Below are 23,938 nucleotides of genomic sequence, written 5' to 3'. Positions count from 1 at the left end.
TTCACTGACTTTTGTAGATATAGCCCATCATCCTTTGTATCTTTCAAACCATAGTTTTAATTAAATATTTGATTTTTAACACTTCCTATATTTGAGATTATGAATCCAACCCAACAAACATTTTTTGCTTTCTGCCACCAACCGCACCCTCAGCCTCTCAAAAAGTCATAGATGTTACCTCGGCATTAGTCAGCAAGTTGTTTATGGGTTCAGACAGGCAGTCATTCCTCACAGCGTTCCACGATTTCTTGGAGCACTTGTAAGTTACACTGCCTCGAGTAAAACCATCTGGAACATTTGAGTTAGAGCACGGCTTTATTAACGTGGCCCCTTCTATTCCAATGCCAGTGGTGTCTGAGCAGGAAACTTTCTTATCTGTATTGAGAAAAAGACACAGAAGTAGAAAACTTGTGGTGACAGGCCTAGAGGGAATGGGTATAAACTGGAAAGGGGCAGATTCAGACTAGACGTAAGGAGGAAATTCTTCACTATGAGGCTGGTGAGTCCCTGGCCCGGGTTGCCCAGGGAAGCTGTGGCTGCCCCATCCCTGGAGGGGTTCCAGGCCAGGTTTGATGGGGTTTGGAGCAGCCTGGGCCAGGGGGAGGTGTCCCTGCCCATGGCAGGGGTTTTGGAACTGGATGGGCTTTAAGGTCCCACCCAACCCAAACTATTCTATGATTCCATGAATCTACGATTCTATGAAAACTAAGAAGCAGGGAGATGAATAATTTACCCCCATTAAATCTGTAACCTCATTAAGGTCTTTAAATTACATAGCATTTCAGCTTGCTTTCTTCATTAATTATGACCATTCAGGGTGTAGATGTGTTGCGTTCCCAAATTTTTTATCTTAAAATTAAAAAGGAAAGTGAAGAATGCACCTTGTTCGTTGAGTTCTGAATTGAATCAAATCAAATCACACTTTTAGGATTTGTCTGGTAGATTGCAAAGTTAGATAGGGATGGAGTGGGATTGTATGAACCATTAAGTGAACAGTAATCCATAGAATCATAGAATCATTAAGGTTGGAAAAGACCTCTAAGTTCACCCAGTCCAACTGTCAGCCCATCACCTCCATGCCTACTAGACCATGTCCTGAAGTGCCACAGCTACACATTTTTGGAACCTCTCCAGGGGTGTAGACCCCAACCCTTTCCTGGGCAGCCTCTGACAGGGTTTCACCACTCTTCCAGTAAAGACTTTTTTTTCCAACATTCAATCTAAACCTCACCTGGCGCTACTTAAAGTTCATTACAAAAAGTTTATCCTGCTAAGGACTCAGTGCTGCTGTAGCACAAAGAGGAAATTCATTAAGACCTGGACCTTTTTGATAAACAGCGAGTCTTTCTAATTGCCTCATTTGGGTTAGTCCCATCAGTAATTATTTACGGGTTAAAGTAAATAAAATGTCTGCATATTTATTGCTTAAGAGAATGAAGTCTGGCCAGATACACCGATTCAACCGTAACCACAACTACTGTGGAAACCCCAACATTTTTGCATTATGGAGATGTCCAACATTCCTTTCTTTATAATTTCAAACAAGAAGCTGAAACAGCCAAGTTCTGGTCAGAACTACCAAAATTAGATTTAGCAACGTTGGACGCTAATGATCCAGCATTTCCTGCAGAGCTGACTGGAAGTTGGGTGTGCCCGGGCCTCTGCAACGTCTCGTGGGTTTACCATTCTTGTGTTTACAGTGGATATAGTCTCCCACAGGCTGACGTCCTGAGCTAGATGACTTCTTGAGGGATCACAGTCTTTTATTCTTGCTAAATTGTTGGTGCAAGCTGGGAGCTGCATGACCACACTTCAATATGGGAGGTGACACTCGGTGATGCAGGCTGCACCAGGAGGAGGTAAGGACAGAAGATGACTGATTTTTAACTGCTTGGGAACCTACTGGGGCCACTATCAAATACAATGAAGGCAAAATATCCTGTCTATTTATTTTTAAAATTTCAGCAAAATTGACATTTTCCTGCGCATTTCAAAATATCCTGTCAAAAAAAAGACAAAAATTCTTGGCCAACAAAACCTGCTTCTGACAGATGTCACTAGTGATAAGTTTGTGACACCTGGTTTAAAAAAAGATACTGGAATTTCCTTTCACAGCTTTAAACAGTAACCTTTTTCTTACCAGATATCAGGTGCAGTTTTATCCATTCACTGTTGACTTCCTGTCCAATGCGGTTAATAAACTTGCAATGTGTCTTGTACTCCTTTTTGCTGCATTCCGTTTCTGTGTAATTGTACACGAAGCAAAATAAATTTCCTTTTTCCACTTTGCCTGTGTGGAAGGAATAAGACAGGTTAACACAGACTTGGGGGTCAATCAGCTGGCAGATAGCAGAAAATGTTATTTTCTGTGGATCCTACAGCAAAAAACTTCCTTGGTGGAAAAACTTCCTTTTTCTATGCTGATCTCTGTCTCTCACTCCCCGTTTATTAAATCTTATGGCAGCCGCATGAGCACTACTTTTTCAATTACTGCTGTATGAGCAAACCTTGCCCAAAGGCTCTTTTACTGCACAGGAACAAAAATCTGCTTTAGAAACTGGTTTAGAATCACAAAATCATTAGGTTGGAAAAGACCTTTGGGATCATCAGCTCCAACCATACCTGTCCACTACTAAACCAGATCCCCAAGCACCTCGTCTCCCTGCCTTTTAAACCTCCAGGGATGGGGACTCCACCACCCCCCTGGGCAGCCTCTGCCAGGGCCCGAGAACCCTTTCAGTGAAGACATTTTTCCTGATGTCCAATCTAAACTTCCCCTAACAGAGCTTGAGGCCATTCCCTCTCATCCTATCGCCTATCACTTGGGCGAAGAGACCAATACTCAGCTCTGCAACCTCCTTTTAGGTAGTTGTAGAGAGCAATAAGGTCTCCACTCAGCTTCATCTTCTCCAGGCTGTTTTGGAGAAGGCTCATCCTGCTTGTGCTTCTACCACAGGCATTTCATTTAGGCTTGGATGCCTTTTTGGTGTTCTTATTTGGTCCTTTTGAACTCAGGATCTGTACCACACTCCTAATGCTTTTCAGTATTCCTGAGGGTCCCGGACCGCAACCTCTTCCAAGAAGTTCTTGGCATTTTTATTAGCAACTGAAGGACTCCTCAATCTCCACATTCTTTACACTTCAACCTCTTGTTTTCTTGCACTCCTGCATGTTTTCTGAGTTTGTTTAACTGTATCACCTTCGCTTTTTTCAAATTAAATGTTTTGTAACCCACCAGAAAACTTCCGGTGCATAAAAACATGCAGAGAATCTTAAGAACTGATCTAAACTTGAAGACATGAATCTTATGGTTTTGTGCTGTTAAAGATGTTTCCTGTATTCTTGAAGAAAACAGAACAATTCTTTGAGTTGAATGCCTAATGTGCTCTTCTGTATCTTTTTATGAATTAGCAGATCATCTTTGAACAGTCAGTTCAAAAGAAGTGGCAGAGTACAAGATAAAGGCAAATAAATGGACTTCAGGAATTTCTGATCTGAACAGCGATGAGGAGGCTCACTGCTTGGCAAGGCAAATCAAACATTGAATTTACCTGTTATGTATTTATTACTACAGCAGTGACTTCAGTTGCCTTCTATTAACCTTAGCCATGCTCCCCAGGCATGGCAATCATCCTAAAAAAAGTCAATTTCCCTTTTATTTTTGTACTCTCAGCGTTGTCATACTAGCAGTAAATACAAACTAGTTACACAGACCCAACTGAAAAGACAAATAACCAGGGGGTGGGTTGTGACACATAGTGTACCTAGTGATTCTGCGAGTTTATTGTTTCTTACCAACTTGAAATTCATTTTGTCCAACAACAAACTTAACAGTGTAGTCTTCCATGGTGTTACGACTTATGCAGCACCGAAGAGTTTGTTGCACTTTGCACAGTATAGATGCTTCGATGGGGTCTATCAGGATGTTCTGCTTCCGAGGCAAGGAAATAACCTCGATCGTCACATTGGCAGAACCCTCCAAGGACTTCTGGGAGAAGGTGCAGATGTAGGTGCCTGAAAACATTGACACAAAAACTATGTCTCAGTCAACAGAATCGTTCCTGTGCCTCTGCATGGTCTTGAGCCCTAAAACTGAACAAGTGCAGTGTTCTCAGCAGCATCACCTCTTGCTATCCCCAAGCAGTTATAATTTTAACTTCTTTTCTTATTTACTGTGCCCAGGCTTCCCAGTGATTTGCAAGCCTAGGGATGCTGTAAATGATCTGGTGTGGTGATTTGTCATAGAATCACAGAATGTCCTGAGTTGTAAGGAACCCACAAGGCTCACCCAGTCCAACTCCTGTCCCTGCACAGGACACCCCAACACTCACACCGTGGGGCTGAGGGCATTGGCCAAATGCTTCTGGAATATTGTCAGGCTCAGCACCATGACTGCTTCCCTGGGAGCTGTTCCAGGGCTCTACCACCCTCTGGGGGAAGAACTTTTTCCTAATATCCAACCTACCCTCCCCCCGGCATCTTCCTGCCATTCCCTTGGGTCCTGTCTTTGGTCACCAAAGGAAGAGCTCAGTGCCTGCTCCTCCTCCTCTTCCTGTGAGGAAAATGCAGACCATGATGAGGTCTCCCCTCACTCTCCTCTTCTCCAGGCTGAACAGACCAAGTGACTTCAGCCGATCCTTTGTGCCAATATGAACCCGGTTCACTCACCGCTCCAGTCCTGTGTGGCATTCTTCACCGTGAGCACAGATACAGCTGGAAATCTGCTGGTGTTGATGCACCTATCACAGTCTACTGTTTTGATGTTATTTCCAGACTGGATTTTCCAGCTGACGCTGTCATAACTGCTCACATCACTTTCACACCTTAGACTGAATGGATATCCCTCGGAAACTGATGATTTTACACTCGAAGATATTGTTACGTGGGCTGAGACAACACAAGATAGATGTCATGTTACTGAGAGCCACTTGTCATAATCATTTGCTTGCAAATTACATAAGCCACAGAAGTCATCTATGCATTAATGTGCTCGTGGCGCTTTACATGCTACCTGATTCTTACCTGCCCAGAGGAACATCACCGTGATCTCGTAGCTGCCCCTGGCACCGTGTCCTGTCTGCAGCTCACATGTGTATGTTGTCACTGTACCTGACTTTTCAGGTGAACATAGGGATTCATCGATGTTGAGCTTGTATTCCGTGCAGTTTTTAGTGAAACTGGAAACTCCTGGGGAGAAATAAACACTCCTTGAAGGGCTATGAGTGTCCAAAAATACGTGGGCTCTGGAAACCCCGAGCAATCCCTCTAGCGAAAGAAAATCTTTTAGGTTTGTAAGTAACCTTCGACAGCAGGGCACTTATAATTCATCTTTGCTGTAGCTCATTCACATCTTTCGCCCTGGCAATGCTCACAGTGATCTTTCAAAGGGCTGAAGGCGGCTCCCAGCACAGTGCTGAGCACCTGCTGCCAAAACCAGTCTAACCGAGAGCAACGGCATTGCTTGCATACCTCAGGATAAGCCAAATGAAGAACATTCTGGTTCAGCCCAAGCTCATTATCTGCTATATTTATGAGAAGTAAAGCAGGAGTAAATACTGCAGGGTTTAATGTCAACTTAATTTGAAATAAATATGTGGAAGTACCTGACAGTCACTCAACTTTAAATCCGATGAGTGTTGGTTTATCTATAAGAGGAAAACCCCGCTAAAGCTGTCCCGTGCTGCGGCTGAAAGTGCAGCATCCGGCATGAGAGTGGAGATCGTGGGGGAAAGCCTGGCCACGGGGAATCAAAGGCAAACCAGCCAGGATCACTCCTCTCTCTGCAAGCATTGCCGCACACCAGTACCTGTCCTCTGTGGAAAGGACTGTGCACGTTAGCTTTGAAGGTTTTCTCTCATTCCCCTGTCCTGCTTTGTGCTAAATTTAATATATAACAAACAGTTAAAGGTATATGGTAAATCCATACCCACAAAATATGAAGAGGGCAGTAGGCTCTTTATGACTATGGTACATAGACTTTTATGAGCATTTCTATTGATGTTATTTCATAACTTTGACACATTTGCTTGGTGCTTTGTTTACTCTTCATATTCATATTACATAAAGCTTTGTGGGATGCCACTGACCCAGCTGGCATGCAATGTAGGACAGCTACAGGTGGAGAGGGAAACTGTGCAGCAAGTATTTAGCTCTGCCGCAGCTGTTTCAAAGCGTACCACTGCCTCTCTTTGTTGCCAAACCTCAATATGTCACAACCAGAAGCTTTTTGTACCCCAAGGGTATTGCTGGAGATTGCTGGAGATAGTAGTAGAGACTGATGCACTCATCCTTGCTCTCAAAACTAGAGTGCAGAAATAAGCTTTCTGGAAATATTCAGTATGATGCTGGCCCAGGCAGCTGTTTCCATCCAGGATGGCACGGATTTAAGCATTAATGTCTCCTCAGTGCATGGAGATGCCCAGAATCCCGCTGGCACCTGCACAACACCTACAAAGTCTGTACCACACTGTCCATCCATCATGCTTCTCACACACACACTCACCTTTGGATCATAGCCTGTATGCATTCTAGGACTTGGATTTTGGGGTAGCCAAGGAGGAGGATGTTTTTGAAGAACAAACAAACAGCTGCTGAAAGACAATCTATTGTTACTCTTACCTGTAATATTGATTGCTCCATTTACTTTCCAGTCACCACTAAGTAATGGTAAGTGTTTGTCAATACAACAGGACAGCACATTCGTCTGCACTTCAGGACTGTTGCATGTAATCTCGCTCCTGAAGTCTGGAGTGATGTAGAGCGGAGACACTGCTATTGTTTTCGTGGCGTTATATATCACTGTCAGCAAATGATTGCTCTTTGTGAAAATGCATCTGTAGGAACCTGTAAAGCGTAGGCAATATTTTAACAGTGAGAACACATTTTGCCATTTTCCCCTTTACTTTTGGAGTCAGCAGCTGGGAGCTACTTCCACACTTCGTTTTCACATCTCCCTGGCTTTCCAGTGGCTCTGCTACTTGCTTATCAAAATGCACCTTCAGGTCATCTGCAGTCCAGTCTCTGCAGACTCTGGGTGTCAGATGTATCCAGATTAGGCAGCTCTAGTGCTGATGGCTACTTGAGAAGACACCAGCACTCTGGGGCTGAGATACTTAAAAACTGGCCAAATTGGTGTTTTCGAGATCTGTATATTGGCCATAGTCCACATGGCATCAATATGTTATGGTAGGAATGTAGACTGACTGTGCAAAAGGTTCCTACACAGAATACGTCGTGAGAGATAGGTGCCCAAAGTGGACCTCACAAGAGCTGGCACTCGGAGTGTGCGCACGTACACTGCTCTGAAGATATTGTCAAAATGAAATGAACATTTATCAGCCACTTTCTCAGGCACTCGTTCCCTGGATGTATTCAGGCTTCCGTTAGAAACTGTTATTCAGAGCTCTTCGTGCTCCAGGTATGTGGGTTCCCCTCCCCCATTGGGAGACCCAAGTGAGTAAGACACTTAGGAGTGGAGACATCGAGGTTCAGGGCATCCTTAGCGCAAAGAAGTTTGGACCCATGGATCCTACCTCTCTGCCCAAATACCTGGTCACAGGCTAAGCTTTCTGAAGCTGGATGTAAAATTTGGAGTCCAAAGAGGAGAACTGAGTGGGAGCTGGAGTCAAAGCTCTGATAATATCAGATAATTCCCCTGATAACTCCTCCCAGCAATTTACTTGTTTCTGATTTTCAATAAAAACCCCTAAAAACGAACACATGAAAAACTAAGTCTGAGCTCTGATTTGTTTAGTTATGCTTGAAAAGGGGGAAAGGGCCATCAGGGGTGAATTCTACCACAAGTTACCACACCAAAAGGGCCTCACAACCATGTAGTCATCTCTGTCTCCTGTGAAACCTGGCACTGAGAATCCTGGGGCTTGTACAGTCACTTCAGCCAGTGTGTAGTTCATTAAAGAAAATAAATCACAGGAAAATTGTGAGAGACAGTGTATTTTTCATATTCACTCTAGGAAAATGCAGTCACTGCATTTCTCTTCGCTTTTTATGGAGTTAGACAAACAAGAGATTTACATCTGCTGTTTTAATGACAGAAAATCATACCTAAATCCTTCATTGTAATGTTGATAATTTCAAGAATCGACTTTGAAGTTCTCTTTGTAAATATTTTCTTAATTGAATGATTGGAGCTGGTTGAGATGATCTCATTGAAGTGATACCAGGTCACATTCTGAGATACTGAATTTATCTCACAAGTCAGTCTTACTGTATCCCCTTCAAAAATGTCTACAGGACTCACAGTGAAGTTTGTCCGATCTGGGAAGACAAAGAGCAAACGTTCTGTATTATTGTCATTTCAACTCATGTCATAAAATCATAGAGTCATAGAATCATAGAACAGTTTATGTTGGAAGAAACCTTCCAGAGGTCATCTAGTCCAAAGCACCTGCAATGGGCAGAGATATCTTCAACCAGATTAGGTTGCTCAGAATCCCGTCCAACCTGACTTTGAATGTTCCTTGGGATGGGGCTTCTACCACCTCTCTGGGCAACACATTCCAGTCTTTCACCACCCTTATTGTAAAAAAAATTCTTCCCTATGTCTAGTCTGAATCTACCCTCATTTAGTTTAAAGCCATTATGTCTCGTCCTACTACAACAGGCCCTACTAAAAGTTTGTACCCCATCTTTCTTTTTGTCCCCATCTTTCTTTTAAGTTCCCTTTAAGTATTGAAAGGCTACAATAAGGTCTCCCTGAAACCTTCTCTTCTCCAGGCTGAACAATCCCAAATCTCTCACCCTTTCCTCACAACAGATGTGTTTCATCCCTCTGATACATATCCCACACCTATTTGGTGATACGTATCCCACATCTATTTAATCTCCTGGGAATCTGAGGTGCTTCATGACTAATATGCACTCAGCATCATCGCAGGGAATCAGCTCTGATAGAAGCTATGCAGTTTCCCCACAATATATTCTTCTACTACCTTTGCCAGGCAAAGATTTTAGAAGGTTTCATGCAGAGAGACAGAAATACTATCACCACCACTACTTTCCAAGCAGATAAACTGGGAGGAGAAGCAACCAGGTTAAAGTAATCCACTGAGACAGGCGGTCCAGTGCTCAGTGTGCTGAGAGCACAGCACCTCTGGGGCGATTATCGGGGAACTGAATTTTAACACAGACAACAGAAAATTCGCCAAGGAAGCCATGGAGAACCTGTTCTCATGAAAACCGCAAGAGGTTTTTTTGCTTTCTTTGAAGAAATGGGAAGTGCTGGCAGCCTGATATCATGGAATCATAGAACTGTAGAATCGTTTGATTGGAAAAGATCTTTGAGATTGTGGAGTCCAACCATACCTGCCCACTACTAAACCAGATCTCTGAGCATCTTGTCTACAAATCTTTTAAATCCCTCCAGGGACCGGGACTCAACCACTTCTGTGAGCAGCCCATTGAGATAAGAGCTATCTCAGTTCTGGATGTGAACTTAGGGTATTCAATCTCTCTCCCATGCAGAGACTGCATCAGGTTTCAGTCTAGAAAGCAGCTTGAAGAACTTGGTTTTCCATGGGAGGTACTGTCTGCATGGTTATTTCATGTAAGTGCTAAGCTTTTGTGGCACAGGATGAAGTGAAACAGCAAGAGAAACAAATGGTTCTTGAAGGTCCAGTGCCAAATAACCAAGAGTACATGGCAGGTACTTGGTTCAGGCTAGAAATACTACAGTGAAGGTCAAAGGAAAATACCGAGAGAGCTTTAAACTTACTGGTTATTTCTGCTACGAAGGTATCGTGGTTTAGTCCATACGATGCATCTAGAAATTGTGGTGCAATTTTGCTCGAATGAGCAATCTGATCAAAGCTTACTGCTCCCGCTTTTAATTCATAGTTCACAAAAACACTTCCTGGCCTAGAAAGATACAAGAATGAGAGAAGAATCAAATATCCTTGCATATTAGTGTTTTTCCATGTTGTGGTGACCTATTTAATGTGCTTAGAAACGCTTCTAGGACTTATATGTGAAGGCTCCTGTTGCGACTCAAGACTTGTTCTGGTAAACAAGGAGATTGTACTACAGGTCTTCCCAAGGTAAGAAAACCTCTGTGTGACACTGCCCTTGGTCTGTTGTCTATTTCTAGTAAACCTGCCTTAGAAAACCTAAAATACAGCTGCGTTTTAATATGTGTGGACTTAAGTAATGACACTTTTATCCAAATTCGGTGTAATACACAGAGTCAATGTCCTAATTCATCTTCCATTTGACCCAGGAGATGATGCCGGGTATACTCACATCCTTTTCCCCTTTTGAGTGGAATACAGTCTCTCCCACAAATACAGATAGAGAATGATTATTTCTTAGACTTTGTATAGTAATGAATTTTACCCACAATCCTATTTCCTTACTAATTGTTGGGCTTTCCTTTGCATCATAGTGTTAGTCATCTATACTGGGTGTGGGTTCTAGCCAGAGCGAACATAGTCTCTGCTGAGTGGTGTCTCTGTGAGACTGAACAGAGAGATTTGTGTCTTCCAGAAAAAATGGAGTTGTTTACTCACCTGAAACCAGTTACTGTTGCCGATACAAAGCCTGGTAAACAGCTGTAGCTAGCATTAAACTGGAAACAAAGACATATTACATGACATAAATCCTCTGTATATTACTGTAGTGTGCTTAAAATAAGAAACTCTCCACTGTCATGAAATGGTTTCATTCCATTCCATTGTCTGTGTTGATGATTTCATTGATGGCTTCGTTTTCTGTGCACTCACATGGATTTAGGCTGGGACCAATAACATGATTTTTTTCTCTCTCTTGTGAGGCAAAAGGTTCGTAAATACTACCCTTTAAGACAGCATATTAAAATTAATGGGATTTTTATAGCTGCCTTTCAATAGAATTAATCTTTTATCCACTTTGGAGCTACCACTGCTGCATACTTCACAGCTCCCCACGGAGACAGGGAGAGGGCACCCCATTTCCCAGACACTTAAGGGTTAATAGTATATATTTCTTAGAGGGCTTGCTACCTTTAGAGATGGAAAGCTAAAGGCATTACCGCTTTTTCAATGTCAGTTTTGTATTTTTGGTATAATTCAGAAGAAGAATGATGGAGATCCTCCTGAAAGTCTGTGTCGAGTCTGACTGACATATTCATTACAACGAGCTCTCCCACACCACATGAGTCTGTAAGGAAAAGCCATAAAAATATATGTAAAATAATAAAAAACAATGCTTATAAAGTGATTTCTTAACATTTTCTTGTAACTTAACTATAGAATCTTAGAATCATATAATCGTTTGTGTTCAAAGAGACTTTTAAAAGTCATAGATACTTAACTCTTCCATAATGAAGTTACTCATAATCGATCTCCACCTGTTTCCCCAAATTAATGGAAGTACCCTCAATGTCTTTGGGAGGGTAATTCTCTGGGTGATGACCCATCAATGGGCACAAAAGTGCATAAAATGCTTGGAGAGGTAGTGGAATTTTCTAAACTGGGTCTGTTTAAGGACGTCTGTACCGTGCGGTAGAGGAGCATTGCACCCAGAGCCCTGGACTGCTAAGGGCTGTGGGACTGCCTCATGGAAGACACAATATCTTTAGTCCTGGGAGTAGTGCAGCAGGATTGATGTAGGGCTGCCCTGTGACCAAAGCATTGCCTCTCAGCAGAGCTGATTTGCATGGGCATGCTGACAGCACTGGGCTGCTCCCAGCTCCAGGGCTGTCTCGAGGTCTCTCTTCAAGCTGCTCCATCACAAATCAGAGGTAGAGACTCGTGAGGGTTTGTCTTGATTGGCAGAGACAACAGGTAGTTCTCCACCCCAGTGTTGCTAAGCCTAAGTGTCCAGTCATCAGACAAGTTCCTAAAAAGTCATGGGCACCTTGTCACGAGAGTCATGAAATAAACCCAAGCAGAACATATGTGCTAAGGTTTTTTGTTCCTTCCCTTCTTGTGAGCGCTACGGCACACTTTGGTCATATTTGTAAGTTACCCTTTTGAAAATGTGCCAGGACAACCCTTTCTCTGCTTAGTGTAAGCTGAAAGTCCCATAGAGGTGTGTGAGTAATTACAGGAGCTGGAGCTCCAATATGGCACTAAGTCTCCAAGTACTTGGTTCAAAGCAGAGCCACATCACAAAGAGAAGAGGTCTAGGTCATCTCTATGGACTTTCCATATTCACAGGCTTCTTTATCACACCTTTAACACTATTTCATCTTCTAAACAGTTTATGAGTTGCAGAAAGATGAAGTTCAGCACTGTTTCTCCTTACCTTCAGCCTGAGGCGCACAGTACGGCCCATAGAACGGCCTTTCCTTCACGTAGCCGCAGGGTAGGTCAGGTGCCAGGCTGACAGAAGAGCAAGTTCTCAATTCACTGCACACCGCACTTGGCCAGGCGTATCCATCCTCACAAGAACAACAGCTGTTGTTCTCATCACTGTGCAGACAGACTAGAGGCAGACAGACAAATTCTATGAGAATGGAAAATAGGGCATAAAATATCGCATGATATACATCTCCCCTGCTGCATCTTTATGCCAGTAATTCAACCAGACGTTGCCCTTCTTGTGAGTTCACCTGAATGATGCAAGCATGATCATCTGATGCCCTGCAAATCTTACTATAGTAATTATAGATGACTAACAAGAAATGGGAATCAGACTGGTAGAGGGATAAGTCTTACTTTTAAGTAATTGAATGGCAATGTGAAAAAAATTTCCTGTTCCTAAAAATCTAAATATCATATAGGGCAGAGTCCTACGGTAGTTTTCAGATTGGATATTTCTGTACTGCCTGCGCTGAAAGTGAATGTGTAGGCTTTTAAATATTGTAATGTAATGGTTATTCAAAGTCCTGTTTGCTGGTGAGATGCTGTGTCGTTTTGACTGTATCCTAACAGACACTGCGGGAGAGAAGTTGACATTAACACAAAGTGCTTTAAAGACAGATATTTTACAATGACAAACTTTTTACAAAGGCATGCAGTGATAGGAGACGGGAAGATTTAGATAGGATATTAGGAAGAAATTCTTCACGCTGAGGGTGGCCCAGGTTGCCCAGGGAAGCTGTGGCTGCCCCATCCCTGGAGGGGTTCCAGGCCAGGTTGGATGGGGCTTGGAGCAGCCTGGGCCAGTGGGAGGTGTCCCTGCCCATCGCAGGGGGGTTGGAATCAGATGATCTTTAAGGTCCCTTCCAACTCAAACCATTCTATGATTCTATGATTCCCTCTAATAAAACAAAACCAAAACTTCACTGTAAGCTTAGGCCTCCGAAAGACCCACTGGCAAGTTGTTTTCAGAACAATGAACATTTCCTTTCACTGCTTTATAGGGCAGTGATAGGAAGGTACCAATTCTCCTCCTCTGTCAATGCTTGGTGTGTTTGTATATTCCCTGCTGTTTTAGCTACTTAGATATGACGCTGCACAACCACAACTCATGTAATAAAGCCTGTCTGATATCTTGTCCTGTAAGAATACATATACTGAGTTATATCAGGAAAAGGCTGCATCTCTGCAGGGTCAAGTACAGCGATTTACGATCAAATGCAAATGGAGGGAAGTAAACAGTTTGATAACAGCTGTTGTTGTTGTAGCTTCCTGAAACTTGAAAGTAACTTGCACTGCTTGTTAGTCAAACTGGAGCAAAATCCTTCGGCTCAGGCTTCCTCTGGCTTCGTCCTTCCTTAGGAAAGGCAAAACATTCAGAACTATTCCTAATGCCAACATTATATAACGAGGAGTGGTGGGATGCAGATAACAAACCGTGCTGCTGCATGCTAGAGCTTCGGTCTTGTTGGATCTTTAGTAGGCAGCAGAGAGAGGTCAGTTTTGCTGTTTGCTGAGAGTGATGGTTGGCAAAACTGGGAGAGAACAAATACTGGCAAAAAAAAAAGACATCGCTCAGGATACACAAATAAATAACCAACCCACCTGTTGTAACATGGATGTCTGAAACTGTCATTTCTACATTTGAAATATTTGTTGAAACTGGAAGAGTAAAGTTTTTAAAATAGTCTTTGATTGGCTCCAGAAAAGACGAATCCGTAAGGCTTACTTCAATGTCAACAGTGTACTCCAGGGCGGGAAGGTTAAAAGTAAGCACTGAAAAAGAAACAGCATTGGACTCTATGTGTGAAGGTGAAGCATAAATTGATGGCTTCCATGTCAGCACCTGGGTTCTTTGTTGCTGTGTCACGGTAGCTTAGGGTGACATTCTGCTTAGGAGATCTTATTTTCTACTCAGTGGGTGTTCTGCCCAGGTTTTATCTGCTGCTTGTCTGACAAAAGCCAGAGGTCTTTGGTCTCAGCTGTTAGAAATGGTGTGGTGGATACAGGGAAAAGCTGTCTCATCCCTTCTCTCCTTTGGCTCAGTAAGTGGATGTGTTGTCTGTCACAGCATACAGGATTATCTGGCCACCCTTGTCCTGCTAAGAGGCTCAGGGTTTTTTCTACACCACGTATTTCATCTTGCATAGAAGCTGTGCTTATATAGGTCAATCTCTGACCAGACAGAACTTTCCACCTCTTTTGTTTGTGGTTTTACTACGTAACTGATTTAGGCTGAATAAGAGTTAAATTTCTTCATAGTAGCTTGTGCGAGATTTGGATTTGTAAAGAAAACAGTGTTGATAGCACAAGATTTATTTATTGCTGAACAGTGTTTGTGAAGCATCAAAGCTTTCTCTTCTTCCCCCTCTGACCTCCCAAGAAGTTGGATGGGGGTGCACAAGAAGCTGGAAGGGGACACAGCCAGGATAGATGACCCTAACTAACCAATATGATATCATATAACCTGGAGCGTGACGTCCACACCACATGTTATGCTCAGCAATAAAAGCTGGGAGAAGAAGAAGAAAAGGGAGGACATTTGGAGTAATGGCATTTGTTTTCCCAAGTAACTGCTACGCATGATAGAGCCCTAGTTTCCTGGAGATGGTGGAACACTTGCCTGTTAGTGGGAAGTAATAAATTAATTCCTTAATCTGCTTTGCTTGCCCACATGGCTTTTGCTTTACCAATTAAACTGCTGCATCCCGACCCATGAGTTTCCTCACTTTTACTCTTCCAATTCTTTCTCCCATCCCACTGGGGGAGAGTGAGCAAGTGGCTGTGTGGTGCTTAGCTGCTGGGTGGGGTTAGATCACAGCAACTGTCTCCCTCTTGATGACTGCAGCTCAAGACCTCAAGAGGTTCTGTCTCCAAAAGCGATTTCACCCTTGGCTTACTAGAAAGTTGCACTGCTACCATACATTTGTGTACGTACTGTTTCGCTTCTGCCTCTGCATCTCTGGCTGGAAGCTCTCCTCTCCTAGCCCACTGCCAATCTGTGGAGAAAAGAGATGAAAGCTCTGTGAGAGGAAAAAAAAACCAAAACAAAGTGAAGCTTTAGCTACTGTTGTTGATATGAAAGGATTAGTGAGGAAAACACCAGCATAGGTATTTTTTCCCTCCACCAGTCTGAGCCCTGCTTTTCCTCTTGAAACAGAATATTTATATCTTCCAAGCAAGAAAATGTTAAACACCAGTTGAGGGATGTCCCGAGTCTGTGGTTGCCTCATTGCATGTCTCTGCAAGGCAATTGCCTCAGCTTAGCAGGATTTCTCTGTGTGAGCTGCAAGTTGGCCATGGGGATGCTGCAATGTTCTCAGTCCTGGGCCAGCCTTGCAGGCTGCTTGGGAGACTTGGTCACTCAGTCCTGGAATCCAGAAAATGGACTTAGATTATCCTTTGTTTTCCCTGCTTGTTCTGAACTTCCAGCTCTGCAGCAGCAAAGCCAACCTGAGTAGAAACGGGATTGAAACGCCTTGGCTCCTGCTCAGGTGGCAGGTCAGCTATTTTGTGGGCCATCAGTAGCACACGGTTGACCAGCACAGCGGTGGCACAACTCCAGTATGACTGAGTTCACGTAGGGTGCAGCCAAGTGAGTTCCAGACCACCTTATTTTTTTAATCATGCCCTAAAAATACACTGGCACCAGAGTTAGCAAGAAAAGCTAAAGGACAAGCAAAGACGCAGGCAGGAAATTTGCAGCTTTGCCAGTTTCTTGAGTCCTACTGAAGTCTTTATTTACAGAAAGGGTGAATAGCTTGGCAACTCTTAAGTCATCTCTTTACATAAAGGAACCATCTGGTGTGTGATTAGAGCTGGGCTTCGTTTCGCAGCTGTGCTGGCAGTGACGAACTCGAGGTGCGTTGGCATTTTTGCACTGCTGGGAGTACCAGCTTCAACTTCGAGTTTAGCTTTGGGAGTTACAGAAAGCCCACTGAGATCCACACCTTTCTTCAGGTTTGGACTCAGTTTGGACTCTGTTTCCCTCTTTCAACTGTTCTCTCAAAGAACTGCAGGATATTGCTACTTTGTTAAATACTTCACATATTTCACACCATTAAATGATGACTCATTTACAGGGAGTACCATGGATCAATGTTGCTTAAAAAATGCGTTAGTCTCTTCATGAAAATTCCTAAGTGCTGAGATAGAGACAGTTTGAAAAAAAAGGAGATCCAACAAGACATTTGGTCATTGTTGAACAGCCGCCAAAGGGCAAATGAGGCTGCTGGAATCATCTATAGCTTGGTCTGCCAAAACAGGGGATGGTGGCAGAAACGGCTTAATGAGTTCCCATTTGCCTATTCACATTTCCTTTCCTTTCTTTCAATATGCTCAAAAAAAAGCATGCTGTGCTCTCTTCAGGCCATCAGAACTAAGGTTCCTATGGTTCTAGGGCCTGAGCATAGATGTTAGAATCCATTTTGGCTTCAGAGAGTTCATAATGTAGAAGAAAAAAAGTATTTTCTGGTCTAATAATAATAATTGTAACAGACTGAGAGTTGGTGGATTTGTAGACTACTTTTCTTTACCAGACTACATTAACTTCCATTTGGTCAGTCTCTTTGTTTCTCTGTTCCTCTTTTGTCCTTTCTAGTTAGGGAGTATCTGAGCAAAGACTTTCTGTTAACAAACCCACATCCAGGACTAATCACAAAAAACTTTCCATAATTCACATAACTGATGAAACAAAAGAGGTATGTGAGGATTACTGAAAAAGTGGGAAACTGAAGTGAAGCCTGAGTCCAACTACAACATCTAAACGCAAGTCACTAAGGAGTGGCATTTTGGTCATGTTTCCTACTGTCAAGACAGTGGGGAGATTCCTGTCACCTACCTGTAAGCATCTCTGTGCCCGAGTTTAGTGGACACGTTACTTCTAGGCAAGTTTTATTTGGTTTCTCTCTCTCATAGGATGGGTGAATCCCATCAGGAACAATGCTCACGTAACTGTTATCGAGGGATGGCTGAGAATTTAAAACCATTAGAATCTAACACAAGGGAGAAACCAGAAGTTTTGCTCAGTTCCTTCTGGAGAGGCTTTAAGACTGAGAAGAAAGAAGACTCCAGCTCCTGAATATCTCCATCTCTTCTACACACTGGGGAGACTCTGGGCTCCATTCCCCCACCCAATTTTATATAGTCTTCTCCTAAACGTTTGTAGATTTAAAGGAGAGCTTTAGCAGCTGGGTGCTACGAGCAGAGACCGGATGAAAACCGATGGGGCTGGGAAAGGATACTCACTATGTAGTGGATGAGTGGCTCAAACTTTGAGTCCTGTGATGTCTGGCAACACGCTGTGACCAGTAGAAACAGGCAAGGGAGACCTGCAGTCATCGGGGATGCCATTTGGCCTGTGACTTTGCTGTACAGGCTGAAAAGAAAATGAAGTAAAAGGATCAGGGACTTTTTAGCTGGTTCACACAGTAGGAAATACCGGCACACTCTCCAAAAGTATTATGTTCAGACCTTTTCAGCACACTCTGCCTGTTCACTCCATCCAAGACAGAGCATGGAACAAGGTCTGCAATTATTCCTCTGCCATCATCACCAGACTGCTTCTTTCATGCCTACTTTTTTTTCCACTTTGACTGTACCGACTCAAAACAGAGGGAAACTGTTTGGAGAAAGCAGAGTCCTAAGCAGATTCCTAGCAGGGACAAGTTGGGTGCTAGAGATTCACCTGCTACGAGAAAAGTTGCCTTTGGATCTTCAAATATTCCTCGCAGTAGTACTTGGCAAAAGTACACTGACCACATCCCACTTTGGAGAGGGCTGTGGTAACAGCAGGGGCCCAGATGGAGATCAAAAGCAGCGTGGCCAGCAGGGAGAAGGAGGAGATTCTGCCCCTCTGTTCCTCTCTTGGGAGACCTCATCTGGAGTCCTGTGTCCAGTTCTGGAATCCTCAACTTAGGAAGGATATGGAGCTGTTGGAATGGATCCAGAGGAGGCTACAAGGATGATGTGAGGGCTGGAGCACCTCTGCTCAGAGAACAGGCTGACAGAGTTGGGGTTATTGAGCCTGGAGAGGAGAAGGCTCTGGGGAGACCTTTTAGTGACCTTCCAGTACCTGAAGGGGCTGTTCACAAAGGCCTGGGGTGACAGGACGAGGAGGGGTGGCTGCATTTTGGAGAGGGGCAGATTTAGACCAGCTATAAGGAGAAATTTCTTCACGCTGAGGGTGGGGAGGCCCTGGCCCAGGTTGCCCAGGGAAGCTGTGGCTGCCCCATCCCTGGAGGGGTTCCAGGTCAGGTTGGATGGGGCTTGGAGCAGCCTGGGCCAGTGGGAGGTGTCCCTGCCCACGGCGGGGGGGGAACTGGATGGGCTTTGAGGTCCCTTCCAACCCAAACCATTCTATGATTCTATGATTTCTGCCTGCTTGTTACCCTTTGGCTAATAAGGGAAACAATGAAAAGTGAAATATTCTGGAAAAAATACTTGTAATTTTGAGGTTTTAGTACACTTCTCCATTAACTGCACAGATGTTAACAACCAAATAACGTGAAACACAAGAATACTGATACATAGACTATAATGCAGTGCCTGAAAGCAAAACCAACAAAACCCAACCTTTTCCAGGTCATTAATATCTAAGCTAATTTACTCATGTGGTAGATTAGATAATGAAATATAAAGAGATAGGCAAAGCATACATGGACCCTTATAGCAGGTGCTGACATGTTTAATGCAAACAGAGAGAATAGAGAAAGGGAGCTGAAGAACACATAAAAATATGTATTTTGCTATGAATATGCATTTTCTGATTATTCCTAAGGAAGCACTTCCTAGCTCCAGAATTAACAGCTAGTAGAGAGCTACAGGAAAATGTAGAACACAAGCAGACTGTGACAATAATTTTAAGAACATAAAGCACTGAAAGAAGACTCTTGACAGTACTGAACAGTACCTGAATGGATAACATCAACTGGATTCAAATCATGAGCTTTTGTAAAATTATGATCTTTTTGTATTGAAAAGGCTGTTGGTACAAAGTTAGGCTTTCAAAGACTCTGAATGGAAACAGAAAAATCAGCACCTCCTGAGATGGTGATGGACATTGGCAATGGCGCTCTACTGCCACTCCATTGAATGTCAGAGTTGGTGCTCCCAACTAGAGTGTGGCTTCACTGTGACTTTCCTGCTCAGAAGAGCCCGTGGCAGAAAATGATAATGTGGACATTGTCTGTGGCCTCACCTTACGAACGGATAAAGGACAGCAAGGAGCTTAGAGTTAAGCAATATCCTTGTTGTCACAGACGTGGGTATCCAGCAGGGATTTGTCAAGGTTTCTCACCAAAGGTGGTTCTCGGCAGTGAGGCTTCACCTGGATACTGACCTAGATGGAATATAGGAGATGAAAGTACAAAGAAATTATTTGCTTTTCCAATATAGAGATGACATCACCAGAACTCCTCCAGAATGTGCAAGTAAGCCTGTGTCTCATCCTCTGTTCTCCACTGATGTGGAAAAGGCAGAGATGAGTCATACGACACTGTGGAAAACTTCAATGGTACAGACTAACAAAAATGAAGTCTGCCTGTGCAGATCTGCATAGAGATCGCAGGAGACGGAGTGACTGGGTCAGGAAGCTCGGGAAATTCAGTGCTGATAAGGGTACGGCAGAACAAAACCGTTCTGAAATTATGAATTCTGTGATGGATCTGACCTGACTGTTATCACTCAGAAATGGGGTGTGAGGAAACGTCAACTGAACACTGAGTTGCAATTAAAAATAGAAAATCAATTTTAAGATATTCTACGGTAGTAATAGAGGTAAAAAGAAAAAGTAACAAAAAACTGTGCTATGTAGATATTTGAGCTGATCCAGTATGGCTGCTGTTATGCTCCTATGTAGGAATAACAAGAAAGTAAGACATGTCATTGATTCAGAATATCTTCCCACCCCAAAATCCATTAGTAAAAAAAAAAACATTAAAGGCTTTTATATCCAAAGACTGAACGGCTGGCAAAGATGGGGAAGGAAAGGGGCAGGGAAAAGAAAGTGTCTCTTCAGTTTCCTGCATGTATCCATCAGTACATCCCTCATTCTACAGAAGAGATTATTTTACTGTTTAGAAGACATCATCCACTTGTGACAGCCTCAAGAATTCCATGGATCTGGCTGATCCCAAGACCAAGGCAGATCAAAATGGATCAAGAGGGAAACATAGCCAAGTTATAAACCATAGCACAAGTCCTTAAAGTAGTGATATGACTTAATAAGAGAAGCACTAACAAACCACAGATTTCTGATAGATTGCTATATGCAGCATACGATTACATCATGTGGTACAACGGGTTAATCTGTACAAAGAACTTGTATTGTATTGGTGATGGGTTGATAAAATAGACAAAAGAAAGAAAAAATGTCATTAAAGTTTATGTCACAAAGCTTATGATGAGGTTAAACAGCATCTGCTATAGTTCTGCATGTATCTTTTACACTATTCACAAATGCATTCCTATACAAATGTTGTGGGTCGCTGAGAATAAATACCCCGTTAATTGTATGTATAATAAACCGTATAGAGGACAACTCATACAAATGAGAGCCATGTTGCTGCCCAGGCTTTGATAGCCAGTCAAATGTCCCCAAATCCCAAACCAGTATCTGGAAAGCCAGGATACTACTAAACAAGTATCAATTAGCAAATGGGAAAAAATATTAATGTCCTTCTCAAGTCATGTGGCTGTTCCCCTTCTTCATTTAATGTCTTGTTGAAAAAGAATTGCTGTAATTTTTTCAGGAAGGAATTTCTCAAGTATTTCTCTCCCTGTTGGTAAAACAGAAGCTCTGTGGATGCATTCATAATCTTTCGTACTAACTATATTGTGTGAAGCAATGGGTATCTCTGACTTATAAAGCCCCAAAGAGCTAAAGAAACTCAAGTTTGCTACCAAACGTCTTCTCCTCAGCATTCAGGCTGAAACATGCTGTTTATAGTTTTAATTTAAAGTGCAGGAAATTCCTAGCGGTAAATAGCAAGGTCTGTTTTAACCCGGAATACAGGTGATCTACAGGACCTTCTTTTCCTTTTTCTGTAAAATTTCTCTTTTTCATAGAATTTGCAAAATAATTCTACTTTCTTTTGCAAACCCACCCAGGCCAGTAGTCACCATTCTGTATACATTAGAAAACGAATAAGACATTGAGATATAAAATATAGTTTACCTTCTCAGGTGATTAAAAAAGAAGATCCTCTAATTAGATCCAACTTAAACATCCTCTGCTTTCTACTACCGCCGGGCTCTTCTCTCAAAAGGAAACCAAGAACAGGAACTTGTATAATCAGCTGAACATGTTAGTACTGCCCAGAAAAACAGGAGCCTCTGGAGCCTGCACTCAATTTTCAAGTGTGAACCTGACCAGAGATGCTGCAGCAGAAAATCCACAAGGCATTCTAAAAGGAGATATTTCCTGATACCATTCATCAGGTAGTGCTCATTATTTCCCCCTGCACTGATCTAAGTCCTTCAGCGTCTTATCTGCAAATTAGCCGACTAACTTGTTCCACTGCTCTTACTCACCTGCTTTGTTCCAACAAAAGAGGGTGTTGAGGACTGAAAACAGTAAAATGGTGTTTTGAAGGTAGGTAAAATGTTTGCGGGGCTTTGATTTAAATAATAAGGGAGGAAAAATTCAAGTTTTCCTACCTGAGCTGGCAGCCTACACACTGTGGGCTGGACCTGGTGGTGGTGCCCTTGGCAACACCGCACAGAGATGCAGACCTACAGCTCTGATGGTTACTGTGGAAGATGAGGAAGAGCAGGAAATGCCCAGTAACCATGAGAAACTCTGATGCCTTATATATGTTTCTACCCTGACCAAAATCTGGAGCCAGGATGCCACTGCACAAACAGGGGACGTCTGTCCAGATAACAGTGGGGCCCATGTCCCTACAGTGTTCCATCACAGACGGTTTATCAATGGAATTTGCTTCCACACCACTCATGCAGTGTCTGTGGAAAGCCTGGAATAAACTCATTCTGGGGGGATTATTTTTTAGACAGTGATTTACTCAGGTGACAGGTCTATGGACAGAGTCCCTGTTCCCCCACAGACTGGAAATGGTCCCTGGAGATCCTGATGGACATCCTGACTTCTCAGAAGAAGTCGGTGGGGGACAATAGACTGATAGGGCAGGCAGATGGGCCCCAGGATCTTCAGATGCAGCAGCTGAAGGCCACGTGAGACAAACCAGGGCATCGCAAAAGGGCACACATCTCCAAGTGTCAGGCTGTAAATGCCACTCATTTTCACGCTGCAGAAGGAAAACGGAAGCAAAAAAGTCCATAAGGTGCCTGATAAGGTGACATGCCTTTCCCGCTTTGACACTGCTTCTCAGATTAAGGGGTTGTGCCATCAGGGCTGGTCCAGAAATTACATTAGGGTCATGTTGACAGCTGGCATGGGCTGTTCCAGGGGAATGGGAGGGCTGGCTGTCACGGCAGCACGGGGCAGATTTTGGCTTGCCTTGCCTTTGGCGGTAACTGTCTAGGGTATTTATTAGTGGTCATTTTTGTGTCACAGTGGGCTGGCTCCAGGTCTCCAATCCTCTATCAACTGTCTGTGGTGAGTGTGCTGGTTACTCCATTTCAAGCAGCCCTAAATCTCGTCCCAGCGTTTTGCCTCTTGCTGGATCTGAGTCATAGAAAGCAAAATGTGTGTTTAGCAAAGCTTGCCCTGCAGCGGCTGCAGGTGCCAGCATCTATTAAGGAGACTGAGGATAACACAGTAGGTGACTGTAAACTTCTCTTCCGTGAGCCAGCTTGATGGTGCATTGTCCTTGGCAACAACACAGCCTATTCCTGTTCTCTTTTCTGCAAACCTGGTCACCTGCGGCTCCCCACAAAGCGCTGAGTCAGCCCTCAACCTGCCACTCTGCAGCAGTTTTAAGGTGATTGAATTGGTATGACTGATGCACTTGTCCCCACCGTTGTAGTGGTATCAGTCGGGTTTATTGCCCACCTAAGCTGGTTCAGGAATCTGAACAAGCAGAAAACTGAGGCTACATCTACAGTGCTAAACGCAGCTACCTCTGTCTCGGCAGGTGGGTTTCACTACTGGCCGTGTGTTGATGCCTTCCAGATGCCTCTCTGAACCAATTAAACTCACTGTCCCTGCGGAAAACTCAACCAGCAACAAGACATCTGGCTTGCTTTCATCTGAGCAAATTTAATCAACTCGGAGAAGGGCCCAGTGAGTGTCAGAGCAAGAAAAGGAACAGATACATGGCCCCAAGCAGGGAAGAGGGAAGGAGCAGGGGCAGGCAGGAAGGGCAGGAGGATAAGGAGACAACGGTGCTCTTCCTTTTTGCCCTGACAAGCAGATCAGCATGAGTTCATAGTTGTCTCTCCAGGAACATCAGCACAGTTTTCACCCACTATTTCTCCCTAGGCTGTCTCCTTGTTTAGACCGAGTCAGCTGTGGTGAATCCACACCTTGCCCTTGACTGATCTGATTTCATTTCTTCTGTAAAGACGTTTTTCCCAATGTCCAATCTGAACCTGCCCTGGCACAGCTCGAGGCCATTCCCCCTCTCCTGAGAAGCTGACCGTGCAAAATCCAGATTCAAAAATAATAAAAACAATGAATGTTGTAAGAATCTGCGGTGTTGCATCCATCTTCTGAGGGGTTT

At 43.5% G+C, this 23,938-nt stretch overlaps 1 protein-coding gene across 2 annotated transcripts in view; it reads right to left on the bottom strand.

Annotated features, from left to right (window-relative positions):
• The window catches only part of ADGRF5 (adhesion G protein-coupled receptor F5), a 46,190-nt gene that overhangs the window by 10,505 nt on the left and 11,747 nt on the right, over positions 1 to 23,938 (bottom strand). Inside the window, exons 2-16 of one of the 2 annotated variants that reach the window (XM_054063479.1) lie at positions 19,495 to 19,635; positions 17,544 to 17,673; positions 15,235 to 15,295; positions 13,902 to 14,072; positions 12,241 to 12,420; positions 11,024 to 11,151; positions 10,524 to 10,582; positions 9,734 to 9,876; positions 8,065 to 8,277; positions 6,619 to 6,843; positions 5,023 to 5,187; positions 4,669 to 4,887; positions 3,796 to 4,014; positions 2,141 to 2,290; positions 179 to 375 (exon numbers count right to left, since the gene is read on the bottom strand). In XM_054063479.1, coding sequence (XP_053919454.1) covers positions 179 to 375; positions 2,141 to 2,290; positions 3,796 to 4,014; positions 4,669 to 4,887; positions 5,023 to 5,187; positions 6,619 to 6,843; positions 8,065 to 8,277; positions 9,734 to 9,876; positions 10,524 to 10,582; positions 11,024 to 11,151; positions 12,241 to 12,420; positions 13,902 to 14,072; positions 15,235 to 15,295; positions 17,544 to 17,648 — 2,235 coding nt within the window. In that variant the 5' untranslated portion in view covers positions 17,649 to 17,673; positions 19,495 to 19,635. The remainder of the gene's footprint in view (positions 1 to 178; positions 376 to 2,140; positions 2,291 to 3,795; positions 4,015 to 4,668; positions 4,888 to 5,022; positions 5,188 to 6,618; positions 6,844 to 8,064; positions 8,278 to 9,733; positions 9,877 to 10,523; positions 10,583 to 11,023; positions 11,152 to 12,240; positions 12,421 to 13,901; positions 14,073 to 15,234; positions 15,296 to 17,543; positions 17,674 to 19,494; positions 19,636 to 23,938) is intronic. The other variant, XM_009558439.2, reaches the window with a different exon arrangement.

The sequence above is a fragment of the Cuculus canorus genome, chromosome 3 (assembly GCF_017976375.1).
Source record: "Cuculus canorus isolate bCucCan1 chromosome 3, bCucCan1.pri, whole genome shotgun sequence".
In the NCBI taxonomy this organism is placed as follows: domain Eukaryota; kingdom Metazoa; phylum Chordata; class Aves; order Cuculiformes; family Cuculidae; genus Cuculus; species Cuculus canorus.
This window is presented reverse-complemented; position numbering and strand designations above follow the sequence as displayed.